This window comes from Talaromyces rugulosus, chromosome V (assembly GCF_013368755.1).
Source record: "Talaromyces rugulosus chromosome V, complete sequence".
Taxonomy (NCBI): domain Eukaryota; kingdom Fungi; phylum Ascomycota; class Eurotiomycetes; order Eurotiales; family Trichocomaceae; genus Talaromyces; species Talaromyces rugulosus.
The window spans coordinates 5,115,048-5,138,231 of NC_049565.1; the positions used below are offsets into that span (position 1 = coordinate 5,115,048).

Genomic DNA, 23,184 nt, shown 5'->3' on the forward strand with positions numbered 1-23,184 from the left:
TTGGCGTAGCTCCATTCAATAATGAGTATTCTCAAGCTGGAGTGGTGCCAATTCAGACTTAGATACTGGTTAGGACTAATTAATTGCTTTATACAAAGGAAATATATTCCTATCCTTATACTTCTGGAAGCTATATCTTCCTTTCTTTTTTATACCGACTAATATGGTTGTGAACGTTGGATTGCTATGACTTTTAGTGCTAACGCTCAATGGATGAGACTGTCGGTCTCTTCGGCGTGGCTCCGTCGGGAAGAGTCCGAATCCAAAACCGAACATCTTCAGAAACCACACTTCTAACATTACGAACTAATTTCACGAGTTATAAGAACCGAACAGAGGGAAAAAACGATAAAGATAAAGATACAGGCACAGAAAACGAACAAGAACAAGCACAAGAACAATAACTGTACAACAAAAGTGATCGGATTCGCCTTTAATCTACCTGGCACCACAACTTGAACCTAGACCGGCAAGTTGCTGACTCTACCCCGTTTTCTCCAGCTTTTTTGGGTTCTCCACCTTTTCCAGGCGCGGGGATCTGCCGGTGCTTGTCCGTTGATTGCCTCCTCTACATGGGTTAAAATACTTGCGATATCCTGTCCTTCGCCCACCGAGCACTCGGGAATGTAATTTCCATAACAAAAGATGTCTATTCAGCCCGCCGAGGCGAAAGCTGCCCAGCAGTGGGAGGAGGCCGTGGACCATGCGGTAGCCGTCTCTCTTGCACAGTCGTATGTGCCTGGCTGTCCCGAAGAGAAGAGACTGCTTCGGAAACTGGATTTTCGGATCATCGTGCGTTAGTCCTCGGGTCACACGTCTTATTTGGATAAAGCGCTAACTAGGATATCTCTCCAAGCCGTGCTGCTGGCTTCTCTTTGTCCTGGGATATCTAGATCGTGCAAACGTTGGGTTGGTCTTCACTGGTATTGCTCATTGGATGTTGCTGAACGGGGTTGATGGTAGAAATGCAAAAACCGGTGGCCTCGCCAATGAATTTAATTTGACTTCGAATCAGTACTCAGTAATCTTACTGCTTTTCTTCGTCTCATATATTCTTTTCGAAGTCCCATCGAACATGGTCATTGCTCGAGTGCGACCATCACTCTACCTATGTGGTCTTGCTATATTATGGGGCGTTATCGCCGCGCTGATGGCCGTGACACAGAATTGGAAGCAACTCGCTGGAGTGCGACTAGTTCTCGGCTTTATCGAGTCTGGGTTTGCACCTGGAATTGCGTTTTACCTTTCATCTTGGTAGGGAGAGACCATAAACAATGACATGAGTTGGCCTCTGACATTGTGAGAAAAGGTATAAAAGATACGAACTTGCTAGCCGCTTCGCAGTGTACTACACTGCTATAGCTGTAGCGGGAGGGTTGTCGGGCTTACTGGCAGGGGTCATTACGCAATACTTGGACGGGGCTCGAGGTATCGCTGGATGGCGTTGGCTTTTTGTACGTTGTTCGTTCATCAAAAATCTCCCTGATAGCCTAATTTAAGATTAGATTATTGAGGGATGTGGATCTTCCTTCGTGGGATGTGTCCTCTGGTTTTTTATGGCCGACTATCCGTCAAACACGCGATGGCTAACACCGGAAGAACAACTACTCGCCGCACAGCGCTTAGCATACGATGGATTGGGAAACACACAGGGCGCCCATGGGCGAATAACTGAGAAACAGGCCCTCAAAATGGTGGTGTCGGACTGGCGGACCTGGATTTTGGCCTTGCTGTATGCTTTGGTTACAGGGGCACAGACAATTCAGTATTTTATTCCCACACTCGTAAAAAGCTTTGGTTGGGAGAGTTGGGAAGGGCAATGTAAGTACCATACCAAGTGGCATTTTATAGTTGAGCAGGAACTGATAACTCTGTGGGCTAGACCATACTATTCCGCCTTATGCCTGTGCTGTAGTCTGCATACTAGGAATGTGTTTTGTTGCCGACCACTTTGAAAGCAAGGCTTATTTTGTTTCTCTCTTTGCTGCTATTGGCGCAGTATTTTTCATCATTGTCTGCGCCAGTACGAATAATACCGTCCGCTGTAGGTTCATTCGGTCGCTGAAATGAATCTTGGACACCTATTGATATCTCAATAACTGTCTAGATATCTTCAATATTTTCGCATTCGGATGTATCTATGGAACATCACCCCTGGTTCTGATGTGGGTAGCTAATATCATTTGCTACCCTGCCGAAAAACGGGCTGTAGCTATAGGGCTTGTTAATGCTCTTGGTAATACTGCATCTATCTACGGCGTTTTCCTGTGGCCTGATCACGACGCTCCACGGTATATCCCTGGATTTAGGTATAGTCACCATAAGACCCTCTAACATGGCATTTTACTGATCAGACATAATTTAGTGCAACTACTGTTTGGATGGGAGCCATTGGTATAATCGCCCTCATTGCAGGATACCTATTCAGAAATAATCCGATAGATGCGCCAGAACCAGAAGAAGTGCTAACGGCAGAAATCCGCAGACAACGTGAGAGGAATGAGATTCCAGCCAAGATGTAACATGGTTCATCCTGGGGTGGTGACTCGAGGACTCGTGTCAAAGTTAAACCTGAAAATATCGAGCTTAATCCAGGTGGTTGTGGTTTAAACCCTAGCCTACAAGGAGTCTTGTGGACATGGATAGTTGAGTTAATTGAGACCAGCATAAGGACAGGTAGCTAGCTATATATAGGAGTCCATATGCTTATTTTTTGTTTGGCGATTCAACATTTTCGCGGTAGCTGTTTGATAATAAACTAGTACCATATGCAATTAGTGCTGGCTTCACAAGGATAGCGATTTGATGTGAAGCGCTCAAAGAATTTACGATATATACGATTCCAAGGATCAGAAAAGGCATAATAATCAGAATACCTTGGGAATATCACATTTGGGTATTCCACTGTTATGGCTGACAAATTGCGAAAACTGGACTTGATTTATAATACAATACACATCAACGTAAGTTAAAGAGGACGAACCCGGATACGTAAACTGACATATAATGGCATTTAATCTTTCCTTTGTCCATATTTAAAGTTATCCATTTCTCTCCATTGACGTGATAGGTCCTCAATAATCCAGGACACTCTCCAGCCCATACTCTCCTCTACATGTCGTAAAAATGAGACGACGCCGCGGCGCTGAAAATTTGTAGAAAGACAATATCCATCTGTTCGGATTTCGGATTTATTTAGTGTGCTGAACACTCCAATTCAACATTTAAGTGAAAAACAAGTAGACTTACAGGAAAAAATGAAATGGGAGGCGGTAAAATTAGCGTTTTCAACACCTTCATTTGAGATTGCTAAGCCAATAATATCGAGAAGATATTTTACAGTAGCAATCTATTGAAATCGGTTAGCTATAACTTAGCATCTTCGATGACAGAGAATATGCTCACTTCGCCAGCATTTATCACCCGAGCAGATTCAAAAGCCGATATTCCTGGTGATCGGGGCTTGTGGATTTGAAGAACAATTAAAGTCGCATAATAATACTGCAATCCGATAGCTGCGTAGATGGCATCACGGATGTGGTTAGCCAACTCAGGACTCCTTTCTATATTTTTGTTCCGATATACCATGAACAAAAACGAATGGTAGTAAGATTTACCTGTAGCCCCAGAAATCATACAGACCTCCGAAAATGGTCGTCCACGTTCAGCATCAGGCTCTCGATATCGAAGAGGTCTAAATGATGACGGGGAGTTTATCTTCCACCTGGAAACGTCTTCTTCTAATGACTCCCACTCCTTTCGCTCCAGAAGGGAATCGTTGTCTGACTGCCGAGACACTAGCCGTAAGGCCCTAGCTAATTGAAAAACACTCACATTTGCATATGAGCAATCATCGCAAGAAAGAAAAACCTGTGAGCGCTCGTAATTTTCTAGTTGCAGCTGCCATGGCTCCCTTTGTACTAGACTAGCATAGATGGCCTGGCGAAGGAATAGCCAGCTTGCAGCTTCAGCGAGACCACCGGAAGATGAAAATTTGGATATCATATTAATCAATTTAATAGACGCAACCAAATGATACCGAGTATCTTTCCGGTTCTCAAGTTCTTCGTGTTGCCGTAGAAGAACAATTGTAGTAAGCAGATGATCGTTATACGTATTTTCAGGACGAGATAAAGCCGGAATGAGGAGCTCCAAACACCGACCATGATATGTGTTTTGTTCAAATTCTTCATCGGTGGTTCTGGTAATAATAGCCTGATGACGGGATGCCAGAGCTAAAATGGCATACATAACCATTGGATTATCAAGAGCTCGTCGAGGAACTTCGTTGCCGAAATGGGACAACGGGTCGCAAACATCAAACTTTGTGGCGTTTAGTAAGACTGTTTTTGTATGCCATTGCAATTCAAGGGCACTTACCCATGGTGCTACTTTCCTTGTATATGAGCGCATCAAAAATGCTTCGCGAGTTGTCAGCTCGATAGTGCATCTCTCTGGAGTGCTGGGTTCAAGAAAACAATTCTCTTGGCGAGATGATACGCCCTCCTCGGGATTGGAATAAACCGAAATGTTCCATATAGCGGAATTTGTAGGACTGGCGGGTGGTAAATACACATCGAACATGCCGTATTGATACTGCTGATCATGCTGGTGGACAGAAGCAGAGTTAGATGTCATGGGAAGAGCCTGGGTCGCACACATGTATTCTTGTGTTGCACTTCCATTGTTGTTTGCTGAAGGTCTCAGATTACCATTTCCACAATCTTTTGGCAATTCTGCAGAGGAATCGTCTGGCGTTTCCGTAACAAAATTGACTGTGTCCCTGGTCAACGAGCGATTCGACGCAGAATTGCCAGCTACACAAATCAACGTACCGGGACTGATAATCTCCACCCACTGTTGGCTTGAATCCCAGGAGAATTCGTATTTTGAACCTCCGAGTCCCTTTTGGAAAACGGAGTGAACTGGACAGAAACGGTACGATGGTGCTAACTCGCATTGCTGGCCTAACTCCGCGCATTTATCGCACACGGAAGCATTCTCGCTCAGGGTGCACTTGACATGTCGACGGCGACAGTTTTCGCATCCTTTTCTTATCATTATGCCATGGCAAGAAGAGATACAGTGAAAAGAAAGTACTATATTCAACTGGTCTGGTCTGGTACCCCGCATGGCCAATAATGTATTAGCGCGCCACGTGACGCATGCCCCACCCAGCGAGGTGGACCAATTGACAGCGACGGTAAATATAGTACGCATACTAAATGGAGTAGTACACCTCATTTTCAATGTTATATGGAAAAAAAGAACTTGACATGAGAAGAAATATTACTGATTGCCTGGTCGGTACTGCGAACTCTTAAACTAGTCTATTAAGTTCTAAGATCAACGTCAACCTCTACGTATGTAGCCTGATCGAGTTAGCAGTAATTCGCAAAATATAGCGGCTCTATCATCCGTCAACTCATTAAAGTTAAAAATAGACATTTGATTTGTCTTGCCCTGCGCAGGGCCGGCGAGTTTGTCTATATGGCAGATACTCGACTTCAAGGTTGCGAACCCCAAAGTGCGGGGTAAGATTAGTTAGAATCGACAAGATACATGTATTTACTAGCTGATTCCTGGTAGTATATATGATGAAGTCTTTGTTTAGGACTTTGGAGAAGATATCCTGTAAAGGACTTTGTTAATTGTTAGGAGGGAAAAGATGCGCGTTTATGCATATAAAGTGTTGTATCCCCAGGCACCGCTAATATATTTTATTCTTCCCTCCGCAATAATTCTAGTGAGAATATACTCATACTATAGCGGAGCCCCCACCCTCAGCTGGGGTGGAGCCGGTGGATCTTCCGTACTATATCAAATGGATGATATCATTTCACGGACCTATAGGCTTCGCCGTCTAGACTGCGGCAATGACCTCGAGCGGAATAGGTAACATAGAGCGCCCCTAGAAAAATATGGTATAAGCGCTTCTCAACTGAACGATACGGGATAATGTTGGCTGGGTAGTATAAACGAACAAGGATGCCCGTTGGTTTCTGGTGACTCCCCACGTTCTTCAAACCACAAAATGAACTTCTACGACTGGCTCATAAACACAATGTATGGCCTACCCCCGGTAGGCCTAAACCCACGGCAGAGGCCAATGAGAGTGTTGGCCGTAGGGATCTCGAGATCTGGGACTGAATCTTTGAGAGAAGCGCTCCATGAGGTCGGCTTTAGACACACCTTCCACGGTTTTGATACAATTATCCCACCGTGTTCGTTGGAGGCAACCTACAAACTACTTCGCAAAAAATACAACACGAGTTCTGGTGACAATGAGCACACAGAGAGACTTACAGCTGAAGACTTTGACACCGTCCTTTCCGACTGCGTTGGTGTCAGTGACCTGTTCGCCGCCGAGTTTGCGGTCGAATTGATTCACGCCTACCCCGATGCAAAAGTGATTTTGAATACTCGTTCTGACCTTGATGCATGGTATCGTAGTATGGAGCAAACGATGGGCTATTTCGACAAGAATCCCATTGACTGGGACTGGTGCAAGAGCTGGTTTAGTGCCGAGCTGTTCTGGGTCCGTCAAACCATGTGTCGCACAATGATGCCCAAATTTTTCCGCGATAATTTTGCGTCTAACGGAAAATGGGTCTATAAGCAGCATGTCGCGTTGATTCGTGGGTTGGGATTGCCAAAAGAACGGCTTCTAGAGTGGTCTGTTGAGGATGGATGGGAGCCTCTGTGTCGTTTTCTGGACACGCAGGTGCCACAAAGCGAGTTCCCGAGAGGAAATCCACCCAAGGCGTGGGCTGAAAAAATTGAGACGACGATGAAGGTTTATCATGAAAGGGCAGTGCGAAATATGGTTATTTGCGGTGGTATTTTCGTTGGGTTGGCATCGTGTATTGCATGGATGTGTCCCAGAACAATGGTTATTTGATTTGCCTTTAAAGATGTCTTTTCCTGTACAAGGTTTTGAGAGAGCCTAATGCTAATACTTTTACTGATATTGGTGTAATATTTCCGCTGAAATCCATATTTAAAGTTCTCGTTACTTTAATTATATAAATTTTGTTTTGTAGACTGCATATGGTGGTGTATTGTTGATCGGAAACCTAAAAATCAATTGCTATCAATTGATATATAAGCGCAGGGATGAAAGAGCTGAGTTACATGTAGTCTGTATGTTACTGAATCTGAATATACACATAATTTAAACACCAGCTGATGAACATTACTAGCAAGACTAGAAATGCTATTAGGGAATCTTGTGGGATTTGGCAGTCCTACTATTGGGGTCACGGCCTGTCAACCACTAGTAGTCATCGATGTTGACATGTTCGTATTGGAGCCCATATTTTATTAGGCAATTAGCTACATATGTCAAAAGCGTGGCATCGGCATTGCACTGGAATGCGTTCCAATCATCTGACTTTTCGTCAGGACGTAAACCAAGGTTGAGAAATTTGAACTTACTATACCGCATCGGAGGGGTAAGACCGCGACGATTGTCCACTGATCTGGCTACCTGTAACACAGAAGAAATAAAGTTGAGGAGAAGGGAGGGATGTCTTCGCCGCTGGCAGAATCGCCCGTGAAACCTTTCTCTATAGAGCATATATGTAGTACTACGGTAGATTTTGAAATACTTTAAGCGCGTGATGATCATATATTGGGAATTCCCACGATATCTGGGGGATGTAGCATATTGGAGAGTTATCCCACGCCTTCTTTTTCTAAAGGACTAAATCTTAAATTAAAGTGTCCCTAAAGCTTTTAAGGCGACCAACATTGAAGCCACTTGCAGATGTAACCCAAACCCTAGTGTTGTTTTGTTGGGATTTAGCCTATTGGCTGCACGCAGAAGGAGAGCCGAAGCCAGTGAAATAATGCATGTTTTAATATATTGGAATTTGGGGTCCACGCAGTAACCTTGTTTTAAAAAAGATAACCCAACATCAGGAATATACATGTGCTTATATATTTTGACTTCTCTAAATTGGTTTAACCTCATCCAAAACTCATCAATAAGCTACTGTTTCCCATATTAATTCTACAAAAACATCTAATTGACGTCTAGGCAACCTTTCAGTAAAAGCATGAGCGCTACGTAATTCCGCAGTGCATCGGATACGGAAATTACGAAATACAACTAGCTGCGCTCCTTAGGCGGCCAAATGCGATGACTGAGGTCTCATCACCTAGTCCATTATCTGGTGCTGCAGTGTAACGAATAGTTATGTACTGGAAAAAAATACTAGATGTAAGAAACAACAGCAACAGAGTCATCCAAAACTCTACAATGAGATGATCCGAGCTTCTGTTGCTATCCCGTTTCATATTATTCAGCCCCCAAATCAGCAAACAGAAGGGCCTGAAATTTTTTAAAAATGTATACTTTACAAGGTGGTTACATTGTTTAGGTCATTATTATCAAGACTAGCTAGGGTTTACCTAGGATATACTATCCAAGACGAGAAAGGCTTGATCACATCCAGCCTTGAAGAGATCCTATAAAGCAAGGAAACGTTGTTTTTACGAGTTTTATTTACTCATAAATTAGTTAGAATATAATGCTTTCCACAAAAATGGACTAAAACTATGCGACTGTAATATCATCTTGCATTGCCATAGTATGATGTTTGTCACTTAGCTTAAGCTACTGTACAGTGGGGGTATTGGACCTTTTTTCTGTCAACATTTGAACTCTACCGCTATAAAATGTCCCCTATGCTTACCGGTGTATCCATATATTACCATTTTCATTCCGCCCATCTCACGTTTACGCCTTTTATTTTCTATTCATTCGTATACACTGGTGACTCAAACTCTGGGATCTACTCGTAAAAGGTCTACACTCAATGTATCCTAAGTGTATCCAGCAGTGGGCCTTGTCCCTGACCTGGGCTGTGAGCATATTTCAAGGAGTTCGGGCGACGGGTATGTATTGTTTGTTTTGATTGGTATTTTTACAGAAGACAAACCACTGAAACTTTTAAAGAGTCGTTGGCAAACGGAGTTGAGCTACGAATTATGCCCGTAGGAGACTCTATTACACATGGTTACCAAGGCGGCTCAATAAACATTGACGGGAACGGCTACCGTCGACAACTGTGGTGGAATATCAAAGACAACACCAAGAATTTTGTTGGTAGCCAAATGTCCGGCAACCTTCCAGATCCGTACAGTGAGGGATACGATGGAGCAATCATTGCAGACATTGCCACATTTATTAATGGCTCACTATCATCAATGAGACCCAATGTGGTTCTTATACATGCAGGAACCAATGACATGAACCGGCCGATCGATCCAGATAACGCACCAGAGCGGCTAGGTGCTATGATCGATGAGGTAGTCTCGATATGCCCAGATGCAGCTGTTCTTGTGGCAGAAATAATCACTACCAATGATACTGCAGCTGCTGAACTGGGGCAAAAATATAATGCTGCGATCCCTGGTGTGGTCTCTTCTCGTGCTGATGATGGCAAGAAAGTCTTACTGGTAGACATGAGCAGCCTACTGACGACAGCTGAATTAACCGATGGTATCCATCCTACTGATGAAGGCTACGGAAAAATGGCGAACGCATGGTTTGCAGGGATCCAGGAAGCCGCACAAAAGGGGTGGATTAAGGAGCCAGTTCCACTATCAAAAGCACCGACAGGGAGCGGATGTTCTGCCGTACCAGTGTGGAATCCTATTGATGAGATTGCTGTCGGCGAGGGTAGTGCAAATCTTTGGTTTGCAGATCTAGACGGTAAGAAGCTCTCTGTCCTTGACCATACATGTCTCATATTTGTCACCTATTAGGCGATGGCAAGGACGACTATATTATGCTTGACAACAATGGAGCTGCGACTGCTTATCTGAATGCTGGCCCAACTGGCCCGGGCGGTCAAATTTGGGATAGCCAGGGGGAAGTGATGAAAAGTGTCGGTGCGGAGGCCACCCAAGTCCGATTCGCCGATATTAACGGTGATGGAAAGGCGGATTATCTCGTTGTTCACGACAACGGTACGGTAAACTGTTGGATAAATGAACGTTCTGGCGACACTGGGATCTTTACGTGGACTGCACAGGGTCAAATTGTGACCGGGCATGGACATGACGGCCCAGGAGTTATCTTTGCCGATATAAATGGGGATGGTGTAGATGACTATTTGTGGGTATCGGAGTTAGGTGAAGTGACTGTGTATCTCAACGATGCCAGCAACCCACCGAAATGGATTTCCCAAGGTACAATCACTACAGGAACTAGCGCCAACAGGTCACAAGTGGTTTTAAAAGATTTAAATGGTGACTTACTCTTTATATTTTCATCTAGAAGAAGAAAAATAAATGAATGTAATTGACTGACAGCAACAGGTGATGGCCGGGCAGATTATCTTCTTTTGAATGAGAGCGATGGTTCTATCCAAGCTTGGCATAATCCAAGACAGAACAGCTTGAATAGCACGTGGAATTCTTTAGTACGAGGAAATACCTATTTTTATCACTTTATGGACATAAATTTACTAACAATAACTGTTTTGATAGGGAGAAATTGCTTACGGTGTCGGTGTCGATGGTAGCAAGGTTCGCTTTGGAGACATCACTGGCAGTGGGCGGAACGATTACCTCGCCATCGAAAACTCGAATGGTGCTGTGAGCATGTGGCAGAATCTCTGTCCATGCAATGCTACCACATGATGCCCATTTTTTAACCTTCTATTTATATGCGGCTCATTATGTTGTGACATGGCCTAGTCTCAGCCTTGAGGCTGGAAATTTTGGACTCTACGTACGCCCCTGTGAAACAGGACTAGTTGCTTTCTAGAATTTATTAGTTGATATTTCTAGCTCTGTTTAGAAAAAGTAAGGAATTTCTACAAGGCAGTCGTATTGAGTTTGGGTCGCAAACACCTTTAGGCAATGTATCAAGCCAGGCACCTCATCTCTTCATGAGGGGAAACACCGAAGTTTAGTTTTCTCCCAAGACTTTGTATTATGGTCATATTAATGCTTATTTTGTCATCAATTGATAAACTGATTCTTCTTATTTGTGAAGCCATGCTGGGACCTAGAAGTAGTTTCTCTGGAAGGTACCAACACCTTATTTATTTAATATTTATAAAACTAATTCCCCTTGTAGCGTAAATGTGAAGATAATAATTAAAACCATTAACACTCCAAATGCATGCAGTATAGTAGTCAAGCGAGAATTTCCATAGCAACGACGCTGAGATGGTCTTGGAATCCGTAATCAATTTCCTTTGACCTTGATCGGATGGGCTTCGGTATTGTATACGAATTGATTCGTTCCGTTCTTTCCTACCTGCCATACAGCGTCTAAGCATGTGATTTATCAGCCTCCCGTGATCAACGCGAATTTACTGGAGTGGAGAAAATTACCATCTGTTTGGATCAGATACGCATACTTCCACACCTCGGCTAGAAGAAAGCTATCTTGGAGATCGTTGAAGCCACCTCCCTGATTCGTATCATCCACGTTGTTGATTTCAGCGTATCCAGAACCAGTCCAGCAAGTTGAGTTGATACCAACAAATGCTTCCCAAGACCAGTCGCGGTACTTTAAAAAATAAATCATGTTAGACGTGGCCTGGTTGCTTTGATTCCAAGAAGATTGTTGCTTACCTTTTGATCGCCAGTGATACGATAGGCATAGTAATAGCTTTCAAGAGTTTCTGGGCGAAGAACGTATTGCGGTGCGGTATAGTAAAATCCGAGTTGATCGTACTGATCCGATTGACCCGCATCGGCGGCTGCTGTTGCATTCCAACTGAGCGCACCAGGGCCAATTTTGGTTGCAGATGAAGAATAAGCGGCGTACCATCCATCAGTAAGCAAGATTCCATAATCTATGATATCTTGCCGTTGCAGAACCGAGCCACCAAGTAAGAAGTTACCACCGATGAAGGAAACTAGATGTCCCATGCTTGAGCTAAACGTGCCGTTATCCCAGGTAGAAATGTATGCTAGGTTCTGTCCAGAGCTCGTTGTAGTGTTTTGTAACAAATTCGCTATAGTCGAGTTGACTGCTGCCTCCCAAGTGTCGCGGTATGATGAGAATTGGCTTGGGCTGTAAATATAAGCTTTGATTAAATATTCATAATACGAGTCTGAACCACCATCCCAGTTGATTGCATCGCTGATAAACTCGCCCGTCGATATGTTTAGGTTATTTGGCACCAGGCCGGGCCATGGAGACGCCCAGGATGGCTGTGGATTGAAGAGATACGGTGCTGCCTTTTGCGATAGGTTTCCGTATTCTGGATTTCCAGTGAGATCGCTTAATCGTGTCCACTCCAGGACAAGCGTCCCGATTGTGGCTAAACTATTTGTTGGATCTCCCTGAATGGCTTGGTTGCCAACGTCTATTCCGTTATACGGCATCCCAGTCTCGCTGTTGAATGCGATTTTCAAGCTTTGTGCGAGCTCATCTGCCTGAGTTAGAAGAGTTGTCGCCCTGCTGGTATCATTGATCAAATGTGAAAATGGTCCATTGAGCAGGTCGTAGGCCGACAGCAGGCCACCCAGGTACCTGATGGTCGTCTCGAACAGGCTTACGGTGCCTTGAGAACTACTGCGAAAATTGATTGTCGGCACATAATCTAGAATTTGGTCCACGACTTGCTGGTTATTCATCAAAATTGCTGTGTCTAGAGCATCTAGTGCTGTTGCACCCCAGCCGCCACTGTTTTCGTTTGCAGTTAATAATTTTCGATCTATGGAAGCTGTGGGAATTTAAGTTAGTATGACTTACTAGCTATCATCCGCTCCTTGACTAACAGGTTTTAACTGATCGTGAGGGAATGCATGTTCATAGTAGGCATCCCAGGAAAGCTGAAACGCCTGTTGTACTGCCGCAGCACGCTCCTCGGCCAAGTTGAGATTATTCCCAGCGACAATTTGAGTTGTTGCAACGAGAAAGATCCCCGAAATCGATAACACACGCATATTGATAATTTATGTGTAGAGAAAAGGACATCAATTCACAAGTATCTCGTTTCGTTTCAAGATGTAGATACGACAAAGGTAAGTACTCATAGTATTGAAGCGAGGTAAAGAGTAATGACTGGTATTATAGTACACAAAACACATGGGGGTAAAATAAGAGGTACGTGCGTGATTTTCACGAGCAAAGGCAATCTAAGCAATCATCTAGTTCAGGCGTGCTATTCTAAGCTCGCCTAATCCACGCTGGCCCCCGTCTTCGATTGTTGTTAGCTAGTGCTTACTAGTGCTTACTAGCTTGTGCGTATATGCCCGATAACGCCGATGATTTTCGATGAAATACATATTTTGTCTAAACAGTACTAGTAATCACTCCATATCAAGGTTACCTACGGAGTAGTCTACGCATCCTAACGAGCCACCGGGCACTATGTAGACAATTTGACTAGAACGCGGCTTTTTTAACCTCGGGAGGTCCCTTGAGCCCGAAGTAAAAATAAAAAAACAAGCGAGTAATAGTAATTTTCATTAAAAAGATATATACCACCTAAGATTGCTACTTATTCAAGTTAAATAGTTACCCATGTTGATTTGCCTATACAATTTCTTTAAGATCGCCGAAGACATTCATCCAATGTTGTCTGAATATTTATTTTTAAAAAGATACCAATAGAATAAAATATAAACTTCGATATGTTATCTAGTGTCTGTGAAGATCAATAAAAATGATGCTGCCTACTTTAATAGAAGAACCTCATTAAGCTTCATTCTCCATGTCAGCCTGTACTTGCGACGCGATCCCTCCTGCTGCTGCTGTTCCCATGGCAATCGCCTGGGTAACAGTTTTCAGTATAGTAGCACAGTCGCCAGCAGCAAAAACACCAGACACCGAAGTCTCATTGAATGGCTGGGAGACTTCAATCTCTCCACTTGAAACTGTCTGGAGTCCAAGTTGCTGTATGAAAGTATCGTCAAGAATGTATTTCGGGGCATGGGCCTTGAAGGAGGAAATTAGTTTTCATATAGACATAATAGCTCAACAGATCACCCACCAAGAAGCCTTCTTCTGCAGAACTGCAGTCTTGAAAGTGAATCTTAACAAGGGCTCCTGAAGGGCCTTTCCCCAACCTCGCAAAAGGACGGGAGTCGATGTTATAACCGTCATGGTGAATGGCGCTCCGAAGGGCCGTGGCAATGTCTTGATTGCCGTTTGTGTATATTGTTACGGTCTCAGCCAGCCTCTTGGCCATGCGTGCGACGTGTATCGCGCGGTGAGTATCTTGAAGAAGATCAGTCGCCAAAACACCTGCCGACTTCGCGCCCTTCTCTTCGTATCCGTCGCAGAAAAGACAGTGAAAACTAAAAAAAAACATTAGTTATCTGCGCAAAATACAGAGAGATCATGAGAGACTTACATCCCATCAGCCCAACAATCCGAATACCCGTCAATGTTCGGGTAGACATCCCTCACTCCTGTAGCCATAACGACTTTGCGCCCACGCCATATTTTACCGGTTGCGTCTGTAGCCTCAAAGGTACCTGTTGAAAGCTTTTGAATTCTATCTATACCGATATCCTGAAACTGAACTGTTGAATAGCGGACGAGCAGGTCCCGGCGAGCTGCAGCCCGAAGATCACCTGCATTGCGGTGATCCCAGCCAACAACATTGTGCATATGCTTAGCCTTGGAATTTCGAAAAGTGCCTGTATTGAAGACTACAGCAGTGTGTAGTTGACGTGCAAGGCCGGTGGCCACTGAGAGGCCGGCCGGGCCTGCCCCGAGAATAATTGCGTCAAAAAGAGGTGATGCCATTTTCACTTTCTCCCAATTCGTAGACTTTTCTGAAAAAAAAGTAATGAATAGAATAAAATAAAAAACTTTGTTTTCAGATTCACTGTGTAGGGAAATGTTTGAATGTTAACTAGATCTGTCGGCTGTCGAGCATTGACGGCAGCTTATATACTTCTTCTCAATGACTCGGAGACAATAACGGAGACATTTTACTAGAGCCTTAACAAATCCGGAATGCGACGCCACTTTAGTGGATATTCACGACTATGAAAGGAATATCAAAAATTAAAAAGGTCATATTTTGAGCTGCGTAACATAGTAACGGTTAATTCCATATATGAATAGCTCCGAAAGCAACAAAAAAGTCTTTGCCGCAGGTGTGTGCAGGCAGTGGGTATCAATTATGTGGTAGTTAAAGTAGGTCCAATGCTGACATTAACGTTTTCTAACGATTTCGCTTTCTGCTTTACAGGTTGCGCCGAGTATATGTGAGGATGCCTTTGAATGCCGATGAGGATTATATTTGAGGGTATTCATTCACCTGCTGTTGCTTATTTCAGATCGCCAATATACAAGCTAATTGAAAATTAAATAAACCAAACAGAGTTCGAAACTGCACTCACTGGTCCTTGAAAAGGTTATTTCATGACAAAAAAAAAACATGATTGGTCAGAGATGTGCAGTGATTGATCTGGTTCTGGCATAGCGCAAACCCCTCGCAGAGATAAGAACAAGAAGCGATAAGACATCGCGTGCTTGCCGACTCCGAGTCACCTCAACAAACTGCTCTCTACCTTGATTCTTCCCCAAATACTAGCCATTCGCATCCCAAAAATGGCGTCTTTTTATCTGCCTGTAGCTCTCATTTTACTGGGACAAGCCTGTGCATCTCAATACCCTCTTGTCGAAACCGAAACATCGTCCATTCCAACCGTGGACGAGGTGGTCAAGTCCAAATCGCTCCAGAGCCGTATCCATGTAGACAGCCTATTGGAGAGAGCCAAGACCCTCTATAGTATCGCTGAGCTTGGAGAAGAAGAGTACAATCACCCCACTAGGGTTATTGGTAGCAAAGGTATTGCTCCTCTAGTCTTTCTCTCCTTGAATGTCTCTCTCACGCGGCTCTAGGACACCTTGGCACCCTTGATTATATTTACTCGACTATCGCTCAATTGGGCGACTATTACACTCTATCAAATCAATCATTCCCTGCAGTGGTGGGAAATGTTTTCGAATCTCACTTGGTCTTGGGGAGTCAAGTCCCAGCGTCGGCGATTCCTATGAGCTTGACTCCTCCTACCAAGGACAAGGAGCCGGTTTTCGGGCCATTGGCTCTTGTGTCAAATTTCGGATGTAGCACATCAGACTACCCGGACCTAAGCGAAAAGGTCGCTCTCATTAGTCGTGGTGACTGTCCTTTTGGTACCAAGTCCGCTCTGGCAGGAAGAGCTGGCGCCATCGCCGCTGTCATCTACAACAATGAAAAGGGTGCACTTGGTGGAACTTTGGGCACCCCTTCCCCTGATCACGTTGCTACTTTTTCGATCTCGGATATTGATGCTGCGCCATACATTAGGAAGTTAAAGGACGGAGAGCAGGTCGATACCAGCGCATACATTGACGCCATTGTTGAGAGCATCGAGACCACCAACATTATCGCGCAAACCAAAGAAGGCGATCCCGACAACTGTGTTATGCTGGGTGGTCACAGTGACAGCGTTGCAGAGGGACCTGGTATTAACGATGATGGATCTGGCTCCCTTACTCTTCTAGAGGTTGCCACTCAACTGGTAAATTATCGTGTCACCAACTGTGTTCGTTTCGCTTGGTGGGCAGGTGAGGAGGAGGGACTACTGGGATCGGACTACTATGTCTCCGTGCTATCACCTGAAGAAAACCTCAAAATTCGTCTGTTCATGGACTATGACATGCTCGCGTCGCCTAACTTCGCTTACCAAGTCTACAATGCTACCAATGCCTTGAATCCTGTTGGATCCGAGGAGTTGCGTGATCTTTATACTGATTTCTACACCTCTCATGGGTTGAACTTCACGTATATCCCTTTCGATGGTAGAAGTGACTATGATGCTTTCATCAAGCATGGTATCCCAGGTGGGGGCATTGCCACTGGCGCAGAAGGTGTCAAGACAGAGAAGGAGCGAGAGCTGTTTGGCGGTGTCGCTGGTGACTGGTTTGATCCATGCTATCACCAGTTCTGCGACACCGTAGCTAACCTCAACCTAACTGCTTGGGAGCTGAACACAAAGGTATGATGATTCTCCGGTTCTTCACTGTACTGTTTACGCTGATTGGGTTTGTTACATACAGCTTGTTGCACACACGGTGGCTACCTATGCTAGGTCCCTAGAGGAATTTCCGAAGAGAAAAAGTATCAAGACTGCTGACGTGTCTGGTGGTCTACCAAGCAAGTACCATGGACCTAAGCTGCAGTTGTAGTACCAAGCCATATTCACCAATAGTGAATGGAGACAACCCGCTGCATTGCTACTGTACAAGAATTACGAGGGGTTTATAAAAACATATTATTAGCACGTACAAGTCAAATGACTGATACAGTGCGCATGTTATCAGACTAGATATTTTGGAAGGATCAAATTAACCGGAATCGCAAACCTCGTCAATGCAATGATTTACTGATGTGTCGAAAATTTCGGAATCATTTTTGACAAATAATAGATGTCTTTTAAGTAATCGGAGTATACAGTGGCCAAAATACTAGTGGGAGCCAATATTTCGCTTTGGGGATGTTCGCCATTCCCCCGAGTTTGCTACGACCAAGTTATTCATTAACAAATCTATGAATGCCGGGATTCAGCCACGGAATTCCGCTCACTAGACCCATACCTCGGGTTTCAACCTAAACTTTTACGCACTAAATAATGACTAAAACCGCTTCCTACCAATAACCATGGTCGGCCCGGACTACGGAGTATTCAAACCCTGCTGAATCCCGTTCGAACGCAATTATTGGCAAAGGCACCCCCAATCGACAAGGTTGGGCTTGGGAGAACTCCGCCGAAGTTCTATTCTCTAGATGTCTTCTCAAATTTTACACGATCTGGCCATGGACCAAGCGGACAACCGCCGACCCAGCGTCATATCGGCTCCTTATGGGCAGGCTTGCACAAACTGCGCTCGGGCAAAGCATCGATGCATCTATCGCTCCGATAGTCGACAATGCGAAAGGTATAATAAGATCAAGGCCTGGTTATTGCATTCGTTATTTGTAATTGACTGATCATTGCAGATGTCGTCGATTGGAGAAGGAGTGTATACCGTCCGTTTCGGCGCGAAGACTGGCTGCCAAGCACCAGATGGGGCCTCGCACAGCAGATTTGGAAGAAAAGATTGAGAATCTCATGACACTTCTCCAGAATCAGGCGGCTACAAAAACAGAATCCCATGTTAATCCGTCTCCAACACGCATCAGTACGCCGGCGCCAAGTGGAGATTTTCGCCACAGCGGAAGTGGCAATGATAGTTCTGTAGGCACTGGTGCGAGCCCAGAATTAGCTGGCCCTGGTCACTCGGATTTACTAGCTCTAGGAGAAAGTGCCTATCGCCAGAGGTCACAGCTCGACATCCTTACGTCGGCTTTCGAGCCCCAGCTGCACCAGGCCGAGGACTGTCTGGAATACTTCCATTCCAGCATGCTGACCTCGTTCCCCTTTGTGTATCTCCGCCCAGATATGACTGCAAGGCAGCTCCGTGAATGGTATCCGTTCTTATGGGTCAACATAATGGCTGTCACGTCCAAACACGTGACTAACCAGGACTTTTCAATGACAGACAGCATCAAGCGCTTCGTTGCACAGAAGGTAGTTGTAGATAATGAAGCTAACCTAGACCTTCTACTGGGGTTGCTCGTTTTCATATGCTGGTAGGCCTGTTTCTTCTGTGTGTACTCTGTGATCAGTACATATGTATCATTGACAATATGTTTTTCATGTCAGGTTCCATTGCCACCACAAGGGCAAACTATATATCGCTGTAATGGTCTCGCTTGCGTACTCGATTATCACGGAGATGCAATTGAACAAAGGGCCACTAGAAACACAAACTATCGCCCCTTGGACACAGATACCACCCCAAGACGCGAAGACCACGGCAGGACGACGAGCCATGCTAGCATACTTTCTCTTGGTTTCTCAGTGAGTCCTGAAAACTATTTTCTATTACTCCATTGTTAACCACATGTGGAGTATAAAAGGGTCTCTCATACAAAGAAAAGTATCGATGTACCGGAGTGGAATCCCTATCTGGACGGGTGCCTCCAAGCAATATCGCAGCACCCAGAATGGCCTGGCGATGAGCAGCTCGCAGCTCAAATTAAGATACAGTTGCTTGTTGACAAAATAAGCCGGGGTCCTTGGAAGAATCAAGACTTTCTCCCATCCATATCCTACATAGGAGGACTTCAGTCGCAATTGGAGAAAATAAAGGCGCAACTCCCCCGATCCCTTACTCAAAATGGCAAGTACGCATGCGAATCCTTTTAAATGATAAGTAAAGAATATTTGGAACGGTTGGCTGACTTGTGAGAATGGGATAACTTCAGCCAATATCACCTATCAACTCCTTTATTCTGAGCTTGCTATCCAGGATGCCATTTTGACTAAGCCACCAATCTCTCTGTACAGCCCAAACTACCAGCGCCAGCAACTACTTGAGGCGCATCTCACGACTATATCGCGTATATTTGACCAATTTTTTGCTATCTCCCCGGAGCAATACCCTGGTGTTATTTTTACCCGCTGGTGTAAGATGGCCCACTGTTTGATACTCCTGCACCACCTGCACGTTCTCGACGACCCGTCGTGGGACCCGGCGACGGCGCGCGAGCGAGTTGATCTTTTCGCAATAGGCGATCGCCTGGCCAGCATCCTGGCGGAAGCCGGGGGCAGTGGCAGAGGTGCGCTGAGCTCGACAGATGACAGCATGTCCATCAGATTCTCTAGGATGATCCGATCCATGTGTAATGCTTGGTGGGCCGAATTTCAGTCTTTAGAGCGTAGGCAGCAGTCTGGTGGTCGCCACTGGCAGTCGCAAAGCCTATGGCGAGCCCCGAACATAGGTATAGCTACAGGAATACGAGGCAAGCTTGCACATGGAGGAATGACGCCAGCCCCTCCTTTTGAAATGATATCTGACGATGTATGGCTGAATGAAATGCTTGATATGGCATAGATAGACGCAAACAAATAGATGGGGGGTTAGGGTTAAGGTTACAGTAAATATTGAAAAACATCATCGTCTGATTCGCAGGCGGTATTGCGCACCGCTGCTCGAGATACTGAATAATTTCACTGAGGAGTCAACAAGGCAACCTTGATCGAAGTATTAGGAAACACTAAGAGATCTTTTTTACTTTAACTAGTTGTGCTACTACATGTAATTTATAGTTACTGTGTTAATCTGCCTCACCCAATGTTCCTGCTCCGAGTATTCACCATCTCAATATCAATGCTACATAGCTCAATGTAAATTTTTAATTCAAATATATAAAATTAAAGTTAACACTGAGCCAGTGCGTATCTAAAGTGGGTTCAAGTGTTGCATGTGGGTATGTACATGTAAGACAGACCAGTACACTTGTGGCCTCATTTAATATACTACACTACATGGGGGGGGACAGTTACAAGCCTCATAATTTTCATTGGTATTGATTATCAACTCATTGACTGGCTCCTCGGAATCAAAAGTCAAGGTCAATAAGTCTAATAGCCTTCTCCAGTTTCCAATTTCGGGAACCAAAATCGAAATCCCGTACTGTCTTCTTATGCGTTTGGCGGTGATCACTCTCCTTATTTACTAACTATATATTGACTTTTCTTGTTGATTTTCTTCTTACTCCCGTGTATTGCAAAAGCTGGATCAACAGTATATGACAATTAATAAATATTGAATGTAGTGGAAGATCGTATTCACCATGATTAAGACGCATATAATACGTTACTACTCCGGAACATATGCAGTCACTTTCTGTCCATTAGTGTCAACTGGTACATTAATTGAACTGACACCTTCTTCCAGCATTTGAATGTTCAGAATAGGCCTTCCAATGAGCAATTGCCACAACGAACCCTTAAAATAACCGAAGCTTTCACCATCTTTCAATGCTGCTATCTTAACGCTCCTTATGTCCCAATAGCCGACACTTCATGACTGCTTTTGTTTAACCGAGCGCCATTCAATTGTGAGACTTCCCATGATCGTCATGCAAGCCAACGCAACAGAAAGGAACCAAGTGTGAGTCAAGCTCCCATTGATACCGTCCAAGACCTTATCCGACCACTGTGAGGGAATGCCATCTATTATATCGCCGAGTCCGCGCTCTGCGATATACGCAGGTGTTATCCCTGGCACAATACTTTTTAATCGTGATGACAACTCATTAGTGAATATAACCTGCGCAATAGAGACAAAAACTGCTGGGCCCATGCTCTGCCCGAACAATATAACCCCGATCCCAAGATTAACATCTGCGGCACTTAATGTTGTTTGGACAGCCGCTTGAGACCCTTGGAAACCAATACCTGCACTGAAGCCTACAAATCCTGAATATATAATTATCTGGGTTAAAGGTGTGTTTTGATCGTACGTTGTCATCAACCCGGCGGCGATTGGCATGCATATGGAAGAGAAGATCATAAAAGGGGCGTAGTAGCCGAACGTAGTGGTGCCGATACCCTGGAGAAAAAGGCCAAGCATCATTCCAGCTAGTATGGGGATCATAAAATAGCCACTTTCACTTGGAGTCTGGGAGGAGATAGCATCATCAGTGGATTTTTTTTCCCTTATAGGAAACTATCTATAAGATCTTACCCGGGATTGGATGACTTGATAGTATGTTGGTAAATACCACTCCAGAACGTTCGTCATGGAATTAGTGCACGTCGTGAAGATGAAACCTGCGATGACACTTCGGCTTTTGAGAACGCGAAAAGGGAGTACTGCTGCGTCCCCACGTCGGTGTTGGTTGAATATAAAGGAGGCGAGTAGCACAGAAAATACAACGAATAGCCCAATCACTTTCCCATCTGACCAGGGATACTTTGTTCCCGCCCAAGATAACGCAACGAAAAGCGCTGTTAGAGACGGTATGAACAAGCAGTTGCTCACTAGGTCTAGCTGCCTGAGCTTCTGAGACAGTGTGAGGCCATTCTCTTCAGGGGTGTTTGGATCGGAGAAGAGAAAAACCATGGCCGCCAGCGATAAAGCGCCAATAGGGAGATTAATCCTACGAATAATTCAGTGCTGAGGTACCTTGATAATGACGCTTTTAGGGGGGATATACCAGAAACACCATCTCCACCCCAGAGACTGGGTTAATGCTCCACCTACTATAGGCGCAGCAATGATTGCAAGAGATTCTACACACGCCATCAAGCCCGCAAACACTGGCCGCCTGTTCAGGGGAAGAATATGCACCGCGACTGCAAAACACCCAGCCAATTCACCCGCGAACCCTAGACCTGTTACTGCTCTCCCGACAATAAACATGGTTGACGTAGCTGCCGTGGCACAGAGTAAAGAGCCGATGAGGAATATAACGTTGCTCATCAAAAATATAGCCTTTATTGAGAAGAGTGTGTACAGCTTCGCGAATCCGAATTGAAATGCGCAGGTGCATAGTCGAAATGCAGACGAGTACCATCCTACATCGGCTACAGTATGGAAGTGGTTCGTGATGCTGGGCACCGCCGTAGCCACAATGTTGGCGTCTAGGCCTCCGAGAATAAGGATCAAGCAGAGCGCAATGACGGTGAACCAAAATTTGCCTCCTGTTGGATACTTGGGCTCCGTGTCTGGATTGTTTTCGATGTCAAGAGGCTCAATTATTCGGGCCGAGGCTGCCGTTTGCTGTGGTTGGTTTTGCTGCTTCTGTTGCGTTTCGGGTGAGACTATGTACGTTCCATCGTCGAGAGAGGACATCTCTGTCAATGTAGTAGTTGCTATAATCCGAGACTCAGCTGAATAATTGTATATAAGAAGGAAAGGCGAGTATGAGTATTATTGCACACGATGTTAACATGGGCGGCGACTGGCCGAGGTGATGATTCAGCCAACCACCAACATGCCCTGGTAATGAAGTCGGCATAACCACATGTTTTCTATTACAATAAACTCGCTAGTGGAAATTAACGTTGACGTAACATATTGAAAAATAAAAAAAACTACAGAAAGTGTATTCTAACAGTTGGCTATCGTATATTTTTCTGCTATCCAAGAGAACCTTCTTAAATGCAAAAAATATCATGTTAATAGAAAATTGTTATATGTATTCTACGTATCTAGTTATTATTTTTTGTAAAGATTATCCGAGAAAATGCTTATATCGTATAATCGTACTAATGCTAACGGGCTGCATACTAAATAATGAAATATTACCGGAACAATACAGCATAGCAATCTTGTATAAATGGTTATAAAAAGGTTATGTAATCAACCAA

At 44.5% G+C, this 23,184-nt stretch overlaps 9 protein-coding genes across 9 annotated transcripts; 5 read left to right on the forward strand and 4 right to left on the reverse strand.

Annotated features, from left to right (window-relative positions):
* Positions 1–645: 645 nt before the first annotated feature.
* On the forward strand, positions 646–2,522 carry TRUGW13939_10283 (uncharacterized protein; the record flags this gene model as incomplete). The annotated part of the gene is made up of 7 exons (XM_035493396.1): positions 646–792; positions 857–1,254; positions 1,310–1,454; positions 1,506–1,821; positions 1,883–2,044; positions 2,108–2,309; positions 2,366–2,522. The coding sequence occupies 7 exons, from the start codon at positions 646–648 to the stop codon at positions 2,520–2,522; spliced, it is 1,527 nt and encodes a 508-aa protein (XP_035349289.1).
* An 844-nt stretch (positions 2,523–3,366) lies between these two features.
* TRUGW13939_10284 (uncharacterized protein) lies at positions 3,367–5,061 on the reverse strand (the record flags this gene model as incomplete). Its single annotated transcript, XM_035493397.1, has 3 exons — positions 3,367–4,323; positions 4,381–4,775; positions 4,836–5,061. 3 exons carry the CDS (start codon positions 5,059–5,061, stop codon positions 3,367–3,369), a joined length of 1,578 nt encoding a protein of 525 aa, XP_035349290.1.
* A 973-nt stretch (positions 5,062–6,034) lies between these two features.
* TRUGW13939_10285 (uncharacterized protein) lies at positions 6,035–6,901 on the forward strand (the record flags this gene model as incomplete). Its single annotated transcript, XM_035493398.1, has 1 exon — positions 6,035–6,901. One exon carries the CDS (start codon positions 6,035–6,037, stop codon positions 6,899–6,901), a length of 867 nt encoding a protein of 288 aa, XP_035349291.1.
* Positions 6,902–8,822: 1,921 nt separating this feature from the next.
* Positions 8,823–10,302, forward strand: TRUGW13939_10286 (uncharacterized protein; the record flags this gene model as incomplete). The annotated part of the gene is made up of 4 exons (XM_035493399.1): positions 8,823–8,901; positions 8,963–9,721; positions 9,775–10,200; positions 10,289–10,302. The coding sequence occupies 4 exons, from the start codon at positions 8,823–8,825 to the stop codon at positions 10,300–10,302; spliced, it is 1,278 nt and encodes a 425-aa protein (XP_035349292.1).
* A 904-nt stretch (positions 10,303–11,206) lies between these two features.
* TRUGW13939_10287 (uncharacterized protein) lies at positions 11,207–12,921 on the reverse strand (the record flags this gene model as incomplete). Its single annotated transcript, XM_035493400.1, has 4 exons — positions 11,207–11,292; positions 11,356–11,533; positions 11,599–12,658; positions 12,728–12,921. 4 exons carry the CDS (start codon positions 12,919–12,921, stop codon positions 11,207–11,209), a joined length of 1,518 nt encoding a protein of 505 aa, XP_035349293.1.
* A 754-nt stretch (positions 12,922–13,675) lies between these two features.
* On the reverse strand, positions 13,676–14,731 carry TRUGW13939_10288 (uncharacterized protein; the record flags this gene model as incomplete). Its single annotated transcript, XM_035493401.1, has 3 exons — positions 13,676–13,915; positions 13,971–14,277; positions 14,334–14,731. 3 exons carry the CDS (start codon positions 14,729–14,731, stop codon positions 13,676–13,678), a joined length of 945 nt encoding a protein of 314 aa, XP_035349294.1.
* An 813-nt stretch (positions 14,732–15,544) lies between these two features.
* Positions 15,545–17,167, forward strand: TRUGW13939_10289 (uncharacterized protein; the record flags this gene model as incomplete). The annotated part of the gene is made up of 3 exons (XM_035493402.1): positions 15,545–15,785; positions 15,839–16,977; positions 17,039–17,167. 3 exons carry the CDS (start codon positions 15,545–15,547, stop codon positions 17,165–17,167), a joined length of 1,509 nt encoding a protein of 502 aa, XP_035349295.1.
* Positions 17,168–17,765: 598 nt separating this feature from the next.
* TRUGW13939_10290 (uncharacterized protein) lies at positions 17,766–19,918 on the forward strand (the record flags this gene model as incomplete). Its single annotated transcript, XM_035493403.1, has 5 exons — positions 17,766–17,917; positions 17,979–18,611; positions 18,685–18,882; positions 18,942–19,208; positions 19,372–19,918. 5 exons carry the CDS (start codon positions 17,766–17,768, stop codon positions 19,916–19,918), a joined length of 1,797 nt encoding a protein of 598 aa, XP_035349296.1.
* A 972-nt stretch (positions 19,919–20,890) lies between these two features.
* TRUGW13939_10291 (uncharacterized protein) lies at positions 20,891–22,666 on the reverse strand (the record flags this gene model as incomplete). Its single annotated transcript, XM_035493404.1, has 3 exons — positions 20,891–21,490; positions 21,557–21,971; positions 22,029–22,666. 3 exons carry the CDS (start codon positions 22,664–22,666, stop codon positions 20,891–20,893), a joined length of 1,653 nt encoding a protein of 550 aa, XP_035349297.1.
* Positions 22,667–23,184: the final 518 nt, after the last annotated feature.